This window comes from Tachypleus tridentatus, chromosome 8 (genome assembly GCF_004210375.1).
Source record: "Tachypleus tridentatus isolate NWPU-2018 chromosome 8, ASM421037v1, whole genome shotgun sequence".
In the NCBI taxonomy this organism is placed as follows: Eukaryota; Metazoa; Arthropoda; class Merostomata; order Xiphosura; family Limulidae; genus Tachypleus; species Tachypleus tridentatus.
The window spans coordinates 126,067,851-126,091,268 of NC_134832.1; the positions used below are offsets into that span (position 1 = coordinate 126,067,851).

Below are 23,418 nucleotides of genomic sequence, written 5' to 3' on the forward strand. Positions count from 1 at the left end.
TATTTAACTTACCTCGATATAGTAGTACCTTATTTTTCTTATTCTTACTTTGAATTTTTATTATTTTTTTCTTCTTTACTTTGGAGAGCAGTCACCTTCCTACAACTATCTGTAGACAGTGATGGGTAATATAGTTGTGGGATGTTATGGGCTTGAGCACCCAGGTCTCATTCTCCTAATTTTTATCAATATTTCTATATTCTATTGCTATTCCTTTATTTTATTCCTTTATGCAAGACTGGCAAACAGAGGTTAAGACTAATAGACAGTGTATCCCCACCATGATGTGGATCCTACTTCCACACTCACCTGCAAAACCTGGGGTGCATTTTATGTCCCAAATTATAGATTGTACCCTGGGATCCTTTCAATTAGTGCATTTTTTGTTTTTTTTTAAATTTATTTTTGTTTCTGCTTGTTTTTGGTTATAACAAGCTATTATAATTAGTCAAAAGTTTGGTGTTGTTTTTAACCCAGTGCTTCATTTTGATTTTGTTTACTTAACTCTATCAGTATTAAATTTCTCTAAATATATATCTCGTTTATTTTTAAGATTTAAATACTATTAGTAGTCATCTGGCTTCATTAGTTGGTGGTTTAATTCAGTGATCAACAGTATGACAACAACAATAATAAAAAACACTTTTTGGATATTTTGGAAAATTTACCTTTTACCTTCAGAAAAATGTAAAAGCACATGTTAATATAAAAATAATAAAAAATTAAACATAATGTACCCTAGTTGTAATGGAACTTCATATAGATTTTTTATTTTTATTTTTTTAATTTTCTTTTGGAGTATTTCTGGCTGTAAAGTACATAATAGCCTATATCAGGTAAATCAATGTGAAAAATAAATGACAACAGTGTGGTTTATATTTTATGGCTATTCTGTACTGTGTCTTCGTGTAGATTATTTTATCTTCTCCATAACATAGATTTATTTTAATTTTTTAAATGTGTGCACAGTTTTTTTATGGTGTTAACATCAGTATAATTGTAATGATTGGGGAATGTGGTTGTCTTGAAGCTGCATTACACCATTTGGGAAGAGTGGAAATCCATGCATCACTGATCTTTTGGCTTTCATTATGATTAAGAGCTGTTAGTGTGTGTGTGTGTGCTAATGTATGGGAAAAGGTCACTTGCCAGAATTTGATTTTCGTTTCAGTCTGATATGGTTAGTTTACTATCTGTATTCAGCTGAAACAAAGTTTCCAAGATACAACAATCTAGTGGAGCCTTATGCACTTTTAGTCTTTGGCCTATGATGCTATAAGTTTACTCTGTAGTTGAGTTGTCACACTTTGTTTGATACTTAAGTACAGAGTTGGAGGAGGGTGCTTCCAGCCAATTACCTTTCTATAATCAAAATTGATTAGTTTGTGATACAAATCAGTGCAATACCTACTCACAGGTAACTGATTAAATTGCTGTGGTTAATAAAGCTAAAGTACTTAATACTTAAAAATTAAATAACTTGTAAATTTATTATTGCATTACTGTAATACATAATTTTGTATAAGTGGAGGTGGATCTAATGGAGTCCAAGAGATCTTGAACCTAAACCTTTTATTTTTCAGAAAATAACTATTTATTAATGTTTTATAACAAACTGCAGCTGTAAGGGGTCCAAACTTCCCTCTATTTTAATAAAGTAATAAAATTAAACAGGTGTCCTTACACGTATAGCATGAGGAAGAAATATTAGATGTCAGTGTTTTGTTTGATTGGGTTATTAATTGCATACAAAAGCTGAAATCATCATAGTCTAAATAAATCCAGTTAAGGCTTCAGCCAAGAACTGATTATTTCTAAGGTAATTAACAATATGAATGTCATTTAAACATTGCCACAGTAAATATCTGTGCCCTGTTTTCACACACTAGCAATGTATTTAGACTTCAGAGATTGATTTTCATCAAAGTTAGTATTTTTTTTAGATACCTGCAGCTCTTTATGACATACACTTGCTAAAGAATTGAATTTTCTTTGTTAAAAGTTGAGAATTCTCACTGAGTTTCACATTATTTTAGATGCATTGTACAACTGCATGATGAAGTCATCATGCAACAAAAGCCCTCAACTACTAGGAGGCCAGCACACCTTCATGTATAATAATTCTTCCCATGAAACTTTGTTCTTTTCCACACCATAGTGTTGACCAACTATATTTTAGTTTCTTGTCTGAGTGTAATTTATTAAGATATGCATCATTAAAGAAACTTTGTGTTTCCTTTTCTTTGGCATTTGTTTCATAATTATCAAATGATGGTTATTTGTACTTACTCCTAAGTTTCAGATTTGGCAGTCTCTTTTTATGATAATCACAAGTTTTATTAAATAACTCTTTTTGTATCATTGTTCAAATAAGCCACAAGCAAATAAAACCTTTTTTTTTTACCCTATCTACTTACCTACTCATTCTTTTTCATTTGATAATTCCTTTTCATTGTAAGGTAACTTCTTTTGATGTTTCTGAACAAATGTTAAATAGGTGTAGATGATGCTTCCTAGCATACTGAATCAGAAAAATAAATTAACAATTAGACAATATATCCTAGTATACTACATTACAAACAGGCTGATGTAAATTTATTTGTGGAACTCTACTACCTAGTTACCATAGTTAGTAAATGAAAGTAATTTTAAGGATAAAGTCCCATAACTAAAACATTTAAATATTTTTTGACATTTATTGGTTTACATAAAACCTTACAGTTCCTTGCAACTATGTTACACAAAACAATAATGCAGCTTCTTAAAAATAGGAAGATAAAGCTCCTGAAGTTGGAGAGAACCATACTCTGGCCTCTTTTACAATTTGTACTTAATTCATTTCAAGGTTTAGCATTCCTAAACATATAATTGCACTACATTAAAATAATTATAACATCAAACCTATGTCTGCAGTATTCTACCAATGTTCATAGATGATATTTACAAGGCTTTAATTGATTATAGTGAACTCTCTTGAGTACAGGCTCAGTCCTTGGGACCAATCTCATAACCATTTTGTGCATGGTAGGGTTTTCAAGTTATCACTTTTAAACTGATAAGTATATTTTCAAAAATTTTTGCAGAGTATCAATAAATATTACAATGCTTTCATATGCAAAATATTAGATTTTTTATGTTTTACAATTTCTAAGTAATGTTTCTTCTTTTCACATGTTGATTACCCAACATGCAAGGTAATTTTCATCTTATGATTAAAATACTTTTATGCATCATAAAGTTTTCCACTTTTGAAAGCAAAATCTTTATGATGTCTCCAGATCTTTATAAAGTGTTTAAGAAAAAAAAAAACACTTTACATTTCATCTGTTACTTTCACAAATCAAGTGGTACAGGTTTCATTAACTTGACCAATCTTGTAACCAGCACAAAAAAATTAGGAAAAAAATGTAAATTATGCTTTTGACATTCTAGAATGATTGCAAATTATAACACAAAAACAAACTTTTAGTCTAAATACATTAAACTGCATAACAACATACATTTATATATATATTTATTATTTTTATTATACTGACTTTCTAACCCTACCTGGCTAACATTACAAAAGTTATAATGATGCAGCTCGTGCACCCATGTCACCATATTTAAGAATATAAAACTGGCCCATAGTCTTTACAAAGTGACAAGCCTTGGTTGTGTTTTAGTGGACTAGTATTTTCTAAAATACAGTCACATTTCAGTTATAATACATTATATGTGCATATACATTATTATTATTTATAAATAAGTTCTTAAACTTATTTTCCTTAAAACATAGAAGAAGAAACTGTTATTATCAATTGTATTATTATTTGTATATTAAAATATACTTGTATTAAGAAAGAAAATTGTGTGTATCAATCTTGTAAGCAAATATCATAAATCTTCTAAATTCAAATTTCCAGCTATTTGAAATCTTAATATGTAGTGTGCATAACATAATAAATTGGAGACTTGTCCAAGATAAATTATAACATGTAACAATGTGAAACAAAAACATTTTTAGGTTTTATATGTACATTTGAAATAACCAAATCATCATAAATTAATATATCAACAAAATATAATTCCACTATAATTTATCAAGCTTTGTAACAAAGCTGTATCTGGGTTTAAAAAAGTATAAAATAACAAGCAAATTAAAGACTTAACTTATCAACTTCTAGTTCTGTATTAAAAGAACAAGTTGACATCATTATACTTGAAAATGGTTGATAAAGCCACTAGGGGACATCCTGAGCACGTGACTGCCTCTTCACATGTCATAGACAGAAGTAATTATACATGAGGAGGCATTTCCAAAATGCAGAACACATGGGCAATATCTCAGCAAATAGAAAAGATAAGAGGTTCTTATTTTATTTTCTAGCTTGTAAATACCAGTGATTAGAGTTTCTAATTCATAAGAATCTACAGATTTTGTATCTGGACAATCCAAACATCTAATATGGACCAGTGCTGCATTCAACATAACACATTGCACACAAAAATTAATGTTTATGTGTGTTTCTTTAATATTTACTTTTACATTAAGAAATCAAATAATGTATAATACTAAAGTTTTAATTATAATCTACAATTTGATACTAAACTTATTGACAAAAGTTACTAAAATAGTAGTTCAATAAAATTTTGAATGCAAGTCAACAATGTGATGACATGGCTTTTGACCTTTGCAGAGAGGGTTAAGCTATATATAGTTAACAAGTATTTTCCTTCACAAGTTTTTGAATGTATAAAAACATGAAAGAGTTCACTTTTACCTTATATTGAGTCCTACAAAGTTTGCAATGGTGAAGACATAATCTCCTCCAACATACATTCCAAGATAGGTGACTAGAATATTCTGTTTTATAGTGAAAAGCATCATACATTATATAAATTGACAACAAATACTGCATTTAATTACTTATCTAGTGTTTAATAACATAGAAAACATGTAGCTTTAAACCACATATTTAAAAAGCCCACAAAATCACAAATAAATTACAAAAATAGTGGTTCGATGTATAATGCTTTAAGTTTATAAAATTGCTAGTAATTGTTTTAATTATTGTAGGGTATATAAGCAATATATCTTTGACTCAGAAAAGTAATTTCTGAGAATACATAAAGCTTATGTTTAATTCAAATTATTAAGTCTTTGGCTTTATTGTTTTTTTTAATGCAGAGCTGCCCAAATGGCCACCTGCACTGTATCCAACACAAAGAAGAAACCACCAAGTGTTAGCTTTATAAGCCATGAAGTGGTTGTAAAACAAGTCAAAGTGTAAACTTTTTCCTTCATGAGATATAATGAATTTTTACCTTTAACTAACAGAAAGTTGTTTAAAACAAGTAGAATTAAAAAAAATACTTCAATCATAAATTACATTTGTGTTTATATGTATATTATTTCAGATGTAACATCAAACAAAGTTATTGTTTTTTGAAGCACATTTGCAGAAACTAGTAACAAAAATGCAAATGATAAAGCACGAAAGAACTATAGCAACAAAAAACATACAAAATATTAAAACAAAAAATGGTCCATATTTCATATGGAAATAATAATGAAAGAGAGTTATTATTAAGTATAATACATTCATAAAAATATAGATGAAAAATTAACCTTGAGACAACCAATAATTGTTGTTGTTAGTGGAGAGTTGTAGTGAGTGCAAACTGTTGTTGCATACATAAGAACGAACCCCATGGCACACGAAAGTAAAAACCATGTTAGAAACCATGGATTTGCCCACTGGTCAAATTCAATCATCTATGGAGACAAAAAAAATATTTAATATTTATTACAACAACTTTATAATAGATAAACACTGTACACCTACTTTTGTTATGTCATTCAATACAGGTAAAAAGAAAATATATGAATGATTAATTTCCTCAATATTTTATGATATATACATATACAACAAGAATATTGAAGTTGCTAATATTTTGGTATGAGATAACAAAAGAGGTTAATTGTATTTATAAATAATTACTTTTCTTTATGTACATTCAATCTCTGTCCTATATAACAAGAAACACATTAAGAACAGTCAGTATGAAAAACAAACTATAAGTACAAGAAAACTAGCAGCTTATTTAATTTGGTTGGATACTGATTAAAAAAATTATTTTCCAGTATAGCACCTGCCAGTAGTCTGCCATGGTGAATGTGAATATTGTTTTTCAGTGAAAATATTTATTCTCCATTCAGAAGAATGGAAAATTACGAACTTTGTCACATTAGTTTTATGATACCTTCAATTTTAAAGACTTCTAAGTCATTTATTACGAATCACAATATGTAAACATTTTATACTAATTTTATAACTAGAAGCATTTTGATAGGTGCAAAGTTTCTATCATAACAGTAATGATATATGTAGCTACTTGTATCAGACAAGGCAGATACAAGCAGTTTTAAATTTACTTTCATATCTTAATACCAATTTATTTAAATTACAAATCATTATGCTCATCTGTTTTTACATGTACAGGCAGTTTAGTTTCAATAATAATAATAATAATAAAATAAAAAACAAAAGACCTTGTCAAATATAATTTATTTCACTCAGTGGTCTACCAACAAAAAAACTAACATTAAGAAAAAAACAAAAGGAAATGAATCGAATGAAAAAAAAAAAACAACTAAGAGTAGTAAATGGAAGTTAGAAAACCTATAGTAGCTTGTCAGAAATGCACATACAATTAAGCAGTTTTAATTCATCCAAAATTAATATATGTCCTAAATACTACAATAAATATAATAAACAAAAAGAAATATTCATTTTTGGAATTTGCTTGTTTTTAAATTTTGTGCAAAGCTATGCAAGGGCTATCTGCATTAGCCATCCCAATTTAGCAGTGTAAGACTAGAGGGAAAGAAGCTAGTCATCACCACCTGCCACCAACTCTTGGGATACTCTTTTACAAACAAATAGTGGGATTGACCATTAAATTATAATGTCCCCATGGCTGAAAGGGGCGAGCATGTTTGGTGTGATGGGAATTTAAACCCGCAAGCCTCAGGATACAAGTCAAGTGCCTTAACCACCTAGCCATTCCTTTGGGATTTGTGATTGTTCAGAAGTAACTCACACAAGACAAAAAACAAATGTTATTAAATACCCATAAATCATACATAATTTAAATAATGAAATGAAAAGTTACTAGCTATGTACAATGGATACAAGGATAGAATGACAAATTTATTTATTTATTTATTTGTGTACAATAGGGTAAAAACGTTTCAATTCTAGAAGTCCTGAATGTACTATTAACAGGCACTAAAATCTCTCCTTTTAACTTCCATTCATAAACACTGACATGCACTTCTGGCAATTATAATTGTTCCATAATATTTACTTCCTTTAAAACTGTGCATGATTTCTTTTAATGCATCAATACAATAGTCATTCCACATAGAAGTGCATGTGCTTTCAACATTCACATTTGAAATAATAATAATTATATTTAATTAGTGCCAATCAATTATTTTAAGTAATTATTCTACAAAATTAATAACTTGGAAGTATGAACATTTAATACCAAAATACATATCTGTTGATATGGTCTCAAGTTGAAAATGTTTATAAGACTTCCGATAGTTCACATTCAGTGGGATGAATGAAGCTATGATTATATAATAGAACTTTCTGCAGCCAAATGTTCCAACCTTCAAATTTGATAGAAGGCTTCTCTTAAATGCTATATATCTAACCTACTTTAGTTACAAATATTACATAAAGATGTCACATTATACATTTTCTATCTAGTGTTTCTAAATTACTGGAAAAACAAATTATGGATCAGTCTCACCTTTCCAAAATCTCCAGTTATCCAAGTTATACATATTAGTGGAATAATCATGAAGAGAGCATTGTAAAAAAGAAGTCCAAATTTACCAAGTTCCTGTAACAGAAATAGAGTGTTTGAAGATTATGATAATATTATTACTTTTAGTTATTACTTTCCTGAAGGTTCTTGATTGGAGAATAACAAAAGCTTCATTACCAAATAACATATCTGTCAGTGAGAAATAATGTAATTAAAAAAAGCATTAATAAGTTAACTGTAAAATGAAAATAATAATGCTCAGAAAAAGGAAAATATATGTAAATTTAAATCAAACAAGAAATGAAAACATTGGAATTTATCATCTACATCAGTGTTTCCCAACCTTTACTTTTCAAAAGCACACTGACTTTAATAAAAATGCAGTGTGGCTCACTAACCTCCCAAGGTACCATATGAAAACTTGGCATAACACATTTTTTATTATCACATGATGTAGAAAGTCATAAAAGCATAGCATGATGTAACATCTCACACTTGAACATCAACAGAACAAAACAAGATGCACTTTAGTTCTATCCACAAAATTGATTCATATAAACAGTACATTTCATTTATTTATTCTTCACATATGCAACTTTTCTTAACAAAACAAAAAACTCTGTGGCACACTGGTGGGGAACACTGATCTACAATGAAATATTTTTAAAATATGTGTCTTCTGATTACACGAGATTCACACCTCTTCATCAAATGTTAAGAATTAGTAGCTGTTACAATTTTATTATATATTTAAATATCAGATCTTTTCAAGGCACAAAGTCCTAAACATGAGAGAACTGAGTACCAGCTACAAACTTTTTGCTGTGAAAAATGTGTTAAAATTCATATCATCCATGTAATAGTTACTGTTATCAAAAGGAGTGTATGAAATCCACCAGTTACATCACAGATCATACTAAAGGAAGATCAACAAATAAGACTGCTCAATGTTTTGGGAATACTGTTTGATTGCTCCAGGCCATTAGAAATTGAGTGTTCGCAATCTTTGAGGCAAACCTAACTTTTAAGAAGAATATTCACAAAAACTGCATAATCAAAATCATTTCCAACACAGAATTTTAAACTGAAAATGCACACGGTTAAAATCTTACATTATTTCATTGCAAATTATTTGCTACTAATTAGCAAAGTGTTCATTACAACCAAAAGAAGGTCTAACATATGCCCAACAAAAAATGATTGACATAAACATCATTTTGTAGAGAAGTAAAAGGAAAACTCATGCTGACAGGAACAAATTCTTTATACTAAATTGAGAGAAGAAGAAAGTTTTGAATCATTTTTTTAATCAGGATTGAGTTCAGTTGAAACTAACCTTCTGCACAAGTCAACAACGTTTGTTACACAATGGATTTTGTTTTTCTGTGTTGGTTGGTTTAACTTTAATACTGTTGAAAATCTTTGTTCAAATCATTTGATGATGTTTTTGCATGACAGGGAGCTAGTTTTTAATCAGAATGTTTGTAAAACATTTGTGGCATGTCAACACATTTTAATTTTAAAATATTTCAATCTTATTAATTTGTTCTTATAATAAACTATTTTATTTTATACAGTTACTTTTATTTTTCATTCTGCTTTATGTTAATTTAATAAAAGTTATTAAAATTTCAATTAATTCAATGTTTCAAATAGCAATTAAGCAAGTAATAACTTGAAGTTTACTGCGTAACAGTTTTTAAATTATTGGTTTGCTAATCTTAGAAATGATACATTTTTGGTGAAGGTGTCCAAAGGAACAATGTCTGAAATTTGTTGAAGTTTGAAACTCTAAAGAATTTGATGCTACGAGTAGTTTTAAAATGTGAGCTTAGCTTAAACTAAAACATACAACTGTACAAAGCTCTCATGACAGTTAAAAAATTGAAAAGTGTGTGATGCTTATATAATGTGCATATATGGATGCTGAACTTGCCTACATTTAAATTATTTCAACATGTATAAGAATATTCTGAGATCCTCAGGCTAAACTACACTCACATAAAAATCCTAAGTCTAGTCCATTAAACTTCATTAGTAGACTAAAATATCTAGGACTCTTCATTTAATATCTGAAATTTAAAGTACTAAACTACTTTATTGGATCTCAACATAATTTACAATGACTGCACACTTTGTCATCTGGTAAAATAATATTGTCATATTTACATAAGTAGTTAATATAAAAATTGGCAAACTACAATGATCAAAACAAGTATAATATGTATCAAACTGGAGAAACCAAACCTAACACACAAAATGTTAACAGGTCAAACTGTACTAAATTCTCATGTGTTGTTACTACACTGTAGAATACAATTCTACATAACCTAAACTTTTCAAAAAGTTTATTCACATCTAAAATTCACATCAATCAACAGTAGAAAGTCACTGACATAAATAACATACACCTGTATATGTTGATTTTTTATAACAATAGTAATAATACTTTATTTTGACAAAAAAATTATAATGGTAAACTTTATAGAAGTAGTTTCAGCTATTATACTGCAGTCACAGTGTATTTTAAAGTTCTTGATGAACTGAAACATGGAAAACTTCATAACTTTATGTTCCTTATACTCACTCTACTTTGTAACTTCTTCTTTATATATACATTGTTAGCTGCTGTGCAGAAATCATTGGACAAAACAAACGCATAGCCAACAAACTCGAATGCTAAATCAGCACTGTAAAAAAAAAAAAAGTTATAAAGAATTATTTAGTTTTTTAAAATTTTTTACTGCAAATGCACAAACACTTGTGTGATTACTAGTAAATTGTTTTACATTTCTTTGACAACCATATTGGTTTGTAAATACATTACTTAAAACAAAATTAATGTTTTACCAGGGATAATTGTATGTGTGTAAAATGCAGAATAAATGAAAGAAAAAAACCCCTTGAAACAACAACTTGCAGGAATTAACCTACTGTTATTAGGTAACAACTGTTTCGCTATCATCAGTGCGTGTCATATAAAGGTAGAAAGCACTTCCAAATACGCTTCTGACTACACTGCTAGGCATAACCAGTAAGTAATACCAAATGGCTACTCTTCCTGTTTGCTGCTAGACTTGTGAGAGTTAGTTTTTTTTGCAGCTTATAGAATTTGCATTTCATAAGGGTGTTTCTGCAAAACCAATTAAAGTGAACCATAAAAAATATATTATTACAGAGCTAATTCTTCACATATTGGTTTCTATAGGAGGGATATGTGAAGACAGTCCACATGTCTGACTAGAAAATATCATCTAAAGACCAATGAAGGAGAACTGGAAAAGAATAAAAAGAATGTTGAACAGACTGCAAGCACAAACATCTTTACACAAACACATCAAATAGAACCCTCCTGGGAAGAAAGATGGAATGAAGTTTATGACAAATAGAGGTCCCAGAACAGGGACAGCAGAAGATTAGGATCCTTACAGCAAGAGTTTCATGACAAGGCATACAGGATATATGAATTAAAATGAGCCAGAATCTGAACAATCAAATAGAACATAAATAGGATGGGTGATAGGAGAGAAGACTGAAGAAAAAAAAGATTGATGCAAAGAATAGAATGGAGTACTTTAATGATAGAGGGTGTAAGAAGAATCTATAGTCAGGGTGGGCAACTTATTTCTCATAGTGGCCACATCTGTGGCTAATAACATTGACCACACTATTCAAAAAGATGTTGGTTTAATCAAAATAACTGCACTTCAACTAACCTTCAATGTGAAAATTGATTGGGGTTTTCATCAACAAGTTTCATGAAGCTTGGCTCAATATCTATGCTCAATTAGCATCTCAGTTCTGCTTCTAAATTTATGTCAGCAAGTCGAGATCTGTATCTAGACTTGAGAAAATCTAGTGTAGAAAATGTTGACTCACACATCCATGTGGATCCAACCACGGAAAATAATTTTGAAATTTCTATCTTTAAATTTGGAAGACTCATTTATCAGAATTGTGAGCAACATCTCTCTGAAAGAACATTTTTGTTTACCTTTTACGTGTTCTAGACTTTGCAGGGTAAACATCTCGTCTTCAAATCCACACTTATCCAAAGACAAAAAAGATGTAATTTCCTTATTGAAATTTCCTAAGTCAAATTGAAATGGATCATGCAAAAATTCAAATATTAATTACAAATTTTTAAATTCAGAGAAACGTGATTCAAATTTTTGAGACAGATTTTTGATCCAGTTTACATAGAGATCATCTTTAGCATCATAGTTATTATTATTTTCTAGAAAACTATTCAACTTTGCAAAATGTGTCACATTATTCTTTTGTAATTGTTCCACAAGGAGGTTTAGTTTTCATCGAAATTCATGAATAGACTGTGATTACTCGCTTATTATTTTACCTATTTCCTGAAGCTTTGTATTCAAATTATTCAAGTGAGCCATCATGTCGTAGAGAAAGTGCAAACCACGCTGCCATGACAAAGTTTCAATTTCAGAGAAATTTTCAGTCTTACCTTTTTCAACAAGATACTCTTTTATTTGTGGATATAAGGAAGTAAATTGTTCCAAGACTTTTCCTCTACTTAACCATCTTACATTTGCAAAATCAGTAAGATCATCAAAAGTACAGTCACTGCTTTTCTTCAAAGACTAAACAAACTGTTGATGGATGAGAGAGCTTCTACTTCTAATATAATTCACAATTTTTACAACAATATCCATCAAATGTTTCAATTCATCACTTTTAGACATCTGAGCACATAAATTTTCCTGATGCAAAATGCAATGAAAAGATGGCAGCGTGGACTTCACATTATTTTCAATTAAATGCTGCTTCAAAAGAGAAACAAATCATAATTTTGCCCCAGTCATGGCAGGAGCACCATCTGTTGTGAAAGAAACCTGTTTTATAAAATCCAAGAAATTTTTCAAAGATGTTATTCCCACATGTTCAATCTTGTAATCCACAAAGGGCAAACATTTCTTCCCTCACTTGAAAATCTAAAGTTACATATCAATCCCAAAATATCAACTGTTCAGTGTCACTAACATCTGTTGACTCACCTAGTGCTAAAGAAAAATACAAACAGTATTTTAGTTGTTCACACAACTGATTTTCTATGTCTTTTGTTAACTCTAGCATCCTGTGGACAATTGTTCTTTGACTTAATTGCAAATTATTTACCTTTTCATATTTTATTTTTGAATCATAATTCTCCAGAGTTCCAATGACCACAATCAATATTTCTTTTACCAGTTCAGCATCAGAAAATTCTCTTTTTTTGAGCTGGAATCCAAGTTACTTTATAGCTAGCTAATGTAACTAGTTCTATCGATGAATAGGTTGGCAAGAAAGGAAAAAAAGAAGGTGGATAGAATTACTGCTTGTAGAAAGTAGATGTCAGAAGAATCAAGGAGAAAGGACCCATCACCAATGGCAACAGACAGATACAATGGAAGGACAAGAAAAATGTGAAGAGAATAATTTCACATATGTAGAGTCCAGCCTGATGGATGACACACCAGACAAATTACATACATCAAAGGAGAGCAAATAAAGAGAAATAGAGGACAGTACAAATGGAGGAGAGGTGGGTTTATTGAATGAGTGCATTAAGGCCAAGATGATCTGGGAGGTGCAAGAAAAGGGTCCAAGAAGTAGAATAGTATGTACATCCAAGGTCCAGAATGATGCAATGAATGAAGAAGTAAAGTAAAAAAAAAGAGGTAAGACCAGGCTGCTTATTTATTATCTAGTATATGTAAACTTTGTTGTTGTTCCCGTCTTTACGTGTTGCCTAGTAAATATAAACTTTGTTGTTGTTACCGTCTTTACGTGTTGCCTAGTAAATATAAACTTTGTTGTTGTTACCGTCTTTAAGTGTTGCCTAGTAAATATAAACTTTGTTGTTGTTACCGTCTTTAACGTGTTGCCTAGTAAATATAAACTTTGTTGCTGTTACCGTCTTTAAGTGTTGCCTAGTAAATATAAACTTTGCTGCTGTTACCGTAAATATAAACTTTGCTCTTTACCTGCAGTCGTGTTGCCTAGTAAATATAAACTTTGCTGCTGTTACCGTCTTTAAGTGTTGCCTAGTAAATATAAACTTTGCTGCTGTTACCGTCTTTAAGTGTTGCCTAGTAAATATAAACTTTGTAAATATAAACTTTGCTGCTGTTACCAGTCTTTTGTTTGTTAAACTTTGCTGCTGTTGTCTTTGCCTAGTAAATATAAACTTTCTGCTGTTACCGTCTTTAAGTGTTGCCTAGTAAATATAAACGTGTTGCCTAGTAAATATAAACTTTGTTGTTGTTACCTAGTAAATATAAACTTTGCTGCTGTTACCGTCTTTAAGTGTTGCCTAGTTAAATCTTTAAGTGTTGCCTGTAAATATAAACTTTGTTGTTGCCTAGTAAATATAAACTTTGTTGTTGTAAATTAAACTTTGCTCTGTTACGTCGTGTTGCCTAGTAAATATAAACTTTGTTGTTGTTACCGATCTTTACTAGTGTGTTGCTTTAGTAAATATAAACTTTGTTGTTGTTACCGTCTTTAAGTGTTGCCTAGTAAATATAAACTTTGTTGTTGTTACCGTCTTTACGTGTTGTCTAGTAAATATAAACTTTGTTATTATTACCATCTTTACATGTTGTCTAGTAAATACAAACTTTGGGCTAGTCAAGCCCAAAGGAAGAGAAATAGAGAACTGTAAGAGAAGAAGACAAGAGTAAAGAAGGGTAGCAAGTGTTCAATTAAGAGTAAACCCCATGAAAGATCTATAGGTGCAGATTTTACTCAGTTAACACAATAAGGACTGGCTGAGAAAGACTGTTTGCCAACAAGAAGGAAGCTCCTGGATAATGATGAAAATAACCACAGGAGTATAGAGATAATGACCAAAAACAAACAAGCCATTCACCAAAAGATTGGTAAGAGCAAGGAATGACTAAAGAAAAGTTTGAATGGAACATGATAAATTGAAAAGCAGGAATGGGAACATGCCCAACTTAACCCAAAAAAGATAACCTGGGATATATAAGGTGTAATGTAAGAGATAGATGAAGCCATATTCTAAATGAAGGAGAGATTCTAAAGAATCTAGAGTCGCTAGAATTTCTCATATAGAGTAAGAAAAAGAAGTGTAAAACCTGGTGACTAAATAAAGCTGTAGTTTGCAGGCAAAGAAAATGGGCTAAATTCAGCCAACTTGAGAAAGGAAGAAAATGTCCAAAAGTATCCAACATTCAGTGTGTATGTATGTGAAAGGATTAAGATAACAAAAGAAGTCCTCTCCAATCAAACAGTTACCTTACCAGAAGGAATACAAAAGAAGAGGAAACATCTCAAAATAGATTAAACCTTTTGCAATGAGCTTGGTATAATATACACAAATTTGTATGCACACGTTTAGTATTTACACTATAACTTCACAAAATTTAGTACTTTTAGTAAAGATTGCATGTTTGATATAAAAAAAAAAACATCAGATTTTTATAATGAAGGATTATACTTGTATTGTTACTAGTCCGAGTGCAAAGCAATTTTTATCTTATGATTAAAAACTATTCTTCATCCTCCAAATCTCAAATATTATTTGTGTAATCTCTAAAACATATGTTTTCGAGTAAGACTTTACATTTTAACTGTTATTTTCTTTACCCTATATGTGGAATCTGTCAGTCTAACCAACATCATAATAATCATAAAAAAAAAAAGGAAATAAATATAAATTAAGTTTTATGTTGTAGTATGACTAAAGATTATAACACAAAAATACAAACATTTAGTCTAAATAACTTAAGTCTCATAATTTTATATATTTATATACCTTTATTATTTTTATTATATTGACCTTACAGTTATGCCTGGTTAACTTTATGGAAGTTACAATGATGTGGCACATGTTCACTTGTTACCATATCCAAGAATGTAAAACTAGCTCTTGGTTTTACAAAGTGACCTGTCTTGGCTGTCTTTAAGTGGACTAGTATTTTCTAAAATAGTCACATTTAAGTTATAATACATTACATACATATATATATAAATGTATATATATTATTATTAGTTAAAAATAAGTTATTAAGCTTATTTTCTTAAAATACAGAATAGTAAATAAATAAGTAAAACAGTTATCTCTTCTAGCTATGACTTTTGAACTTGGTTGCTAATGGTTGTAGGATGTTAAGCCTTTTAAACTTCTGTACATGTAAGATATGAAATTTTTTTTATTTTAGGTTTTATATGTACAGTTGTGTAACCAAAAAATAAAAAATAACTATACTGATACCACAGAATTCCACAGTAATTTATCAAACTTAGTAACTAAGCTGTATTTAGTTCTAAAAAAATATGAAATTTCAACCAGGCTAAAGACACAAATTACTTTCTTGAAATCTTAGTTGAAAAGAACAAGGTAGCCTTTTAAGATTAAAATGGTTGAGAAACCCACTAGAGGGTTTGGTTTGAATTTCACACAAAGTTACTTGAGAGCTATCTGTGCTAGCTGTCCCTAATTTAGCAGTGTAAGACAAGAGAGAAGACAGTTAGTCATCACAACCCATTGCCAATTCTTGGGCTACTATTTTATCAACGAAGAGTGGGATTGAAAGTCACATTAAAATGCCTCCACACCTGACAAGGCAAGAATGTTTGGTGTTACAGGGATTTGAATCCATGACCCTCAGAATACAAGTCGAATGTCTTAACCACCTGGCCATGCTGGGCCTCCTCCTAAACTGTTGATTGGTTATTCAGATATTATATATCAAAGTAAGTGTATATACAAGATTTTTTTCAAAATTGGAAAGAGGTGAATAGGGCTGCTATGTTTGATTCAGTAAGTAATCCATATCTCAGAAAAACAAAAAAATAAGAGGTTCTTGTTTTATATTTTAGCTTGTCAATATTGGTAATTTAAGTTCCGAATTTGTACGAAATTATAAGCTTGGTATTTTAACATCACAAACATCTAATTTGAACTAGTGCTGCATATTTCATACCAACTGACATATAAAATCAATGTTTAGGTGTAGTTTCTAAATATTTGCTTTGAAATTATAACAGATTTCTATGGTATCAAAATTGTAATTGTTTTAATTTTTTGATTATTCAAATGTATACATAAAACCTAAAAAAAAATTATTTCATTTCACATTCTCTATGTTCAAAATTTCTTAAGATTTAGAAGCAGCAACCAAGCATAAAGGTGGTAACTGGTAGAAATGTTTGTTTACTTGTTTATTTAGTGTTTTATATTCTAAGAAAAATAAGTTTCAATACCTTATTTGTAAATCAATAATAAAGTATATACATATATAATGTATGATAACTGAAATGTGATTGTATTTCACAAAATACTAGTCCAGTAAAACACAGCCAAGACGAATCACTTTGTAAAGATTAAAGGTCAGTTTTATACTGTTGGATATGGTAACATGAATGCACTGTGTCATTATAACTTCTATCTTAGCCAGCAATGATTGAAAGGTCAGTGTACTAAATGTATAATGTTATGACACTTAAGTTATTTAGGTAGGTAGATATTCAATGTTTATTGGCACAAAGCTACAAGGCTATTTGTGCCAGACAAGATGTGGTACAGGATAGGTATAAGGCAATTAAGGTAAAAAGTAAAATTTGTAAAATTAGGAACTGCCAGTTGCCTGAAGTTGACCTTTCTAGTCCTGGGTTCAGTTCAAAATAAAAATTAAAATGTGTAAAATTAAGACTTGCCAGGAAGACTGAAGCAACAAGATCGAAATTGCAGTCAGTTACCTGAAGTTGGCCTTTCCAGTCCTGGGTTCAAGTCAGAATAAAAATTAAGAATTGTGTAAAAGAAATTGTGTTAAAACATTAAAATGTGTAAAAGAAATCATACTAAAACACTATATAATCCAATAAAAAACCTTAAATTAAGTGTAAAAGACCAATGGCTCTTAAAAATGTAAAAACATGAGTGAGATGGGCAGTATCACCTATAACATGGGCCAAAGTCAAGGGTAAACCCGCCTTAAACAAATATCTTTAAAATGGTGTTATCATTCTAGGTTGTAACGACAGCATGATAATAAAATGTGAATGATTGTGATCTGAGCACCACATAGACCACACATTGGTGCAGCAGTTCCAGGTAAAAGGAAGTGGTGGGTTAAAAACTGACCAATGCATAGCCTTGTCAAAACAACCTCCTCTCTTCGATCCTTACAGAAGCAAGAGGGCCAAAAAACAAGAGAAGGTTTGATTTGAAAAAGCTTGTTATTCTCTTGCTCATTTCAGGTTGCCTGCCATCTGGTGTACAGTCTGGATTTGATAACTGGATCATAGTCCATGTATGGAATGGGTACTGGGACGATAGATCCAAAACAGACAGACTTTGCTGCTCTGTCAGCCAGCTCATTCCCACAAATACCAACATGACCTGGTATCCAAAAGAATTGGACAGAGACAGATGAGAGATAAAGATAGGCCAGTTTGCTTTTGATACTGATGAGAAGAGGGTGGTGACTATCATGGAATGATTCCAGGGCCAATAGACAGCTGAGTGAGTCCGTATATATATTGTACAATTTGTATATTGCATTATTTCAATATGTTTTAGGGCAAGAGAGATGGCATACAATTTGGCACAACCTGTGTGTCACAACCGAACTGTCACAAACAATGACTGAGCCCACTGATTCACTTGATTTGGAACCACCTATATATATATATATATGAATGCATGGATCATATGAAAGATGTTCAGCAAAAACAGAGCGATATTTCCAATTGGGTGTCTCTGCTTTCCTCAGATGACTCAAAGATAGGTTAAAATTGGGGACAGTAATTTGCCATGGTGGAATAGGCTGATCTGAAGAAACTGCAATGTTATTCAAGGATAAATCCAAATCTTCTAATTGTACATGGATACGGAGACTAAAAGAAACAATGGCAGATTTTCTGTTAGTAAAAAGTGTGGTCCATTGTGGTCAGAAAACACAACTCCAGGTAGAATGCTGTAGTAAGGATTAAAGTTTGGAAGCATACATTAGAGACAGTTGCAAGTGGTGAATATATAGAGGGGTTCATGAGATTCCACACACAGACTTTGCACAGGAGAAGTACAAAAAGGTCCAATTCAAAGCCAAAGCCCCTGGTGATGGACAGGATCCAACATTTTTAGTGCTGAGGTTCTGAAAAAACTATAAATCACAGACCCATAGTCAAGTTTTGATCGGACGAGGACACGATACACTTTGAGCATGGAGTATCAATCTGCTCCCCAAGAAGTAGAAGAGAGGACACGGAGAATGTTCAATGCTTTTAGACATTTGACACGAAGTTCCTTGATGTGCAATATAAAATTTAATTTACAATCAAATATAAGACCTAAGAACTTTGTCTCAGGGATGACAGGAAGTATAACATTATCAAGATGGAGTTCTGAATCTGGGTGGATTCCCTGTTTGCAGCAAAAATGTACACAAACGGTTTTAGAGAGTGAAAGTTTAAAACCATTTGCTGTGATCCACTTCAGTATCTGATTGATTGCAGTTTGTCACTGCCATTCAATAAACCTCATGTTTGATGACTGACATGAGATGTGAAAGTCATCAACAAAAAGACCGTTTGCAACTGTAGGGGGTAGCTGTTCACTGATGGGATCTTATCCCATATAACCTTTGTTGTGGTGGTTGAAGAAATGCTGGAGGTGTATTTAATCCAAGATTCCTTCTGGCTTTGATGTCTAACGTGTCGAGTGTGTGCACGGGCTTGCTGAAATGCAATGCGGTTTGAGAGCGTGAGGTATCTTCGAAATTTATCCCAAGCACACTTCTGAGTTTTCCATGTTATAGAACAGGCAGAATTCCACCAAGGGTGGGGATGCCAAAGGGAACATGCTGAGGTTTTAGGGATGCATTGAGTAAGAGCTTATATAATACTGTTGGTTACTGCTGCAATACAATCATCTATGGATGATTTGCATAAGATGGCACGATCAAGTTCGAGAATAGTGAAAGAAGGCCAGTTGGCATGGACCAACTTCCACTGAGGTACATTGGTCGGGTGGTACTGATCATGACCAATCTCTTGTAAGATGGTGGGAAAATGATCACTACACGTGGATTAATGTCAACCTCCCAGAAAAAGTGAGTGAGTAGCTAAGGGGAACAGAGAGAAAGATCTATAGCTGTAAATGACTGACTAGGTACATGAAAATATGTGTAAGAGCTAGTATTGAATGGAGCCAGGTTGTGGTTCAGGAGCATATGCTCTATGGCATACCCTCTCATATCAATATGGGAGCCACCCCAGAGGGGATTGTGCCCATTAAAATCATCCAATATTAAAAAGGGGGTAGATAGTTGCTCAATGAGGGTATCGAGGTCTGATTGATTATAATGCATTTCAGGTGTAAGGTATAGAGGTATAGAGAGCAAATAGTGATGGTACAACCCAAGGAGACATGGATGGCTACAGCCTCCGAGCATGTGGTCAATGACAGGGACCAGGTGGGCACATGCTGATCAACCAGCAATGCAATACCCCAAGTCCCCGTCCTACACATAGCCTGTCGTTCTGGTATAATGAATAGTGGCAGATAGTAACTGTATCTGTAGACTGTAGAAATGTTTCCTGCAAAGAAAGACATGTGGGATGATAAAAGTCAATTAGATATTTGATGTCAGTCACATTTGATTAAAAACCTTGACAGTTCCATTGGATCAGTGTGGCCATGTGTAATTATTTCAGAGGAGAAGACGGTAGAGAGTCCTTCTGCTTACCACATTTTTTTTTTTTTTTTATTGGATGTGGGTCTATCGCCCTCTATGGATCCTGCTCTAGCTCAAATGGTCGGGTCTGAATTTATTGGTACACATACTGATGATTGAGGGCGTAGATGAGTTGTTTAATTTTTGGGGTATCAAGAGAGGGAGACCCCAGGGAAACATCTTGACTTGAAGAAGGTGAAGTTTGGCAATGACTGGAAGGTGTGGTCAGGACAGAGATGGAAGGAGACACTGATTCATGAACTGTGTTGATTTTGGAAAGTGTTTCATTAAGATTTGCTGGTGAAGATTGTGTAGGGGATAGGGTAGGATCTGTTTGGACTCCTACTGTAGTAGTAGAACGGGTTACAGCAGCATAAGTTCTGGACGGAATAGGCAATAATAATTTTCAAGCCTCTGTGTAAGTGAGATTGTTAACTGTCTTGAGACGTTGTACTTCTTTTTCTTCTACCCTTTTAAGGCAAGAGGTAAGATAAGAAGGATGCGTATCATTACAGTTTATACAATGTGGTTCAAGTTGGCATTTGGTGGCATTATGGTCTTTACCACCACAACAGGCACAAGTCAAGGAACTATGGCAAGACTGTTTTAAATGACCAAATCATTGACAATGGAAACATCGTAAAGGACTTGGAACATAAGGTCACACCTTACAATTCAGATAACCTTCCTTTATTGTGGTGGGAGGACGTGGTACAGTAAATGTTAGTATTAGAACATTTGTTGGTTCCAGAATTTCATCTTTTTGAGTAAGGATTTGGTGTACTGCTGCGACACCTTGGCTGGTGAGACCTGCAAGAATCTCCGATTCAGGAACAGCCCTTAAATCTCTTTCAACTATGACTCCTCTGGAAATATTCAAAGTGGAATGAGAAGTAACTTCAATGGGTGTGTCCCCCAAGGCCTTTGATGTCAGGAGGAGTTTGGAATGCTGTGATGAAGATGTTTCCCCTAAGATGTCACCTGAACATAGCTTTTTTACCAATTTAGGGGTCAGCAAGCCCTTCTGAATAAAAAATGGGGACATCTGCCCTAGAGGTTTGTCAATTAAGGAATGCAAAATTAAGAATTATGGGACAGATTCAAGTGGTAAGTTAGGCTGTACAGATTCATCAACATGTGGTCATTTTCCAGTAGTTGGATTTTTCTCGATGGTTTCAAATTGTGTTATTTTTTCTGTTTTAAGAGTATCCATAATAAATAGAAAATTTTTCGGTGCCCACCGACCCCACCCACCATGGAGCCCTACAAGGGGAGACACTACAGTGCCTTGAGGGCATTGCAACAATGTCAGGGTTTCGTGAGCACTATACCTGAACACCAGTGTCAGACACAATGTCCACAACACCCGTTGTGGATGTCCTATGCTGGTACTCAGTTGACTCTGGCCCAAATGGACTAACCAACTGATCCTGGGAGGGGAGCAACCCAAGACCGCCCATTTACAGGAATTCAAGATCAAAGTGGTGTGTTGGAGTTGGACCCCTCAACTACCAGGACTCTCTCCTCCCTTTCACAGGTTACCAAACATGCAGGTGAATGTTTAGATCCCAGAGGAGGTAAACTGCAAGAACAGAACCTTCTCATCATATAGAGGGAATCCACATTGAGAGGCTAAAGTTATTTAGATTAAATGTTTGTGTTTAAGTTATAATTTGTTATCATCCTGGAAAGGAAAGGGCATAATTTACAGTTACTTCTTAATCTGTTCCAGTTGTTACAAGATTGGTCAAATCTATTGAAGACCTTCAAAGATTCTGACCTAACAGTGAAAATAACAGAGAAAATAAAAATAATATAAAATAAGGGGACACAAATACAAATTTGGTAAGATAGAAGCTGTCTTAAGCTAAGACAATTATATTTTTCAAATAGGATAAATGATACATGGAATATGTTGTAGTGGCAGGAAATGTGTACGAGTTCAAAAGAAAGCTTAATAGATATGTGAATGATAAAGGCTGGCTTTAAATTTTTTATTCAATAGTTATAGTTTGGTTTAGAGGATGAACAGCTGAGATGGTTTAACAAGTCTCTTGTTGTTCTTAAATGTTATGTCACATAAAGAGTGAGCTAGGCTGGAGAAAGTCTGTGTTTTGACAAAGTAGTAAGAAGTATGTTTTACAATTTGTAGATTGAAGGAAATTAGCAAATAAATTAAATTGTTGACTTAGCATCTACTGTGTGATTACATTAATTTCATAAAACCACAAAACTTTTAAACATTAAAATATGTCTTGTTTTATTTGTTTTGAATTTTGCACAAAGCTACACAAGAGCTGTTAGCCATCCCTAATTTTGCAGTGTAAGACTAGAGGGAAGGCAGTTAGTCATCACCACCTACTGCCAACTCTTTTACTAATTAATAGTGGGATTAATCATCACATTATAATGCTCCCACAGCTGAAAGGGTGAGCATGTTAGATGTGACGGGAATCGAACCCATGACCTTCAGGTTACGAGTTTAGTGTCTTATCCATCTGGCCCATGGCAGGCCTTAAAATATGTAGTCAGTATAATAAGATACTTTTGTCATGATAAAGTGGACTAGACTTTGCACTCTTTTTTTTTTTCTTTTATTTTCCATTATATAATCCAAAAGAGCATTCCCAATAACAGGAAGGACTACATTAATGTTTAAGAAAAGTGCTATTACTCTGTTAACACACCTGAAATATATACTTAGTCATAAACCAAGACAAAAATATTATTATAATAAAGAGCAATAAAGTATCTTCACATTATTAATGCTATAATCACATTCAAGTCAAAATCTTACCTAGCTGCTATAATTGATCCACCCACCATGGCAAACACTGTCACCACAATACTGGTAGGCTGCCTCACTCTAGAATAAAAAAATTAC

At 32.2% G+C, this 23,418-nt stretch overlaps 1 protein-coding gene across 6 annotated transcripts in view; it reads right to left on the minus strand.

Annotated features, from left to right (window-relative positions):
- The window catches only part of LOC143223438 (solute carrier family 35 member D2-like protein), a 92,611-nt gene that overhangs the window by 18,331 nt on the left and 50,862 nt on the right, over positions 1-23,418 (minus strand). For all 6 annotated transcript variants that reach the window (XM_076451428.1, XM_076451430.1, XM_076451427.1 and 3 more), the window contains 6 exons: positions 23,332-23,400; positions 10,412-10,514; positions 7,807-7,899; positions 5,612-5,758; positions 4,764-4,846; positions 2,418-2,521 (listed from right to left, as the gene is read on the minus strand). In XM_076451428.1, coding sequence (XP_076307543.1) covers positions 2,422-2,521; positions 4,764-4,846; positions 5,612-5,758; positions 7,807-7,899; positions 10,412-10,514; positions 23,332-23,400 — 595 coding nt within the window. In that variant the 3' untranslated portion in view covers positions 2,418-2,421. The remainder of the gene's footprint in view (positions 1-2,417; positions 2,522-4,763; positions 4,847-5,611; positions 5,759-7,806; positions 7,900-10,411; positions 10,515-23,331; positions 23,401-23,418) is intronic.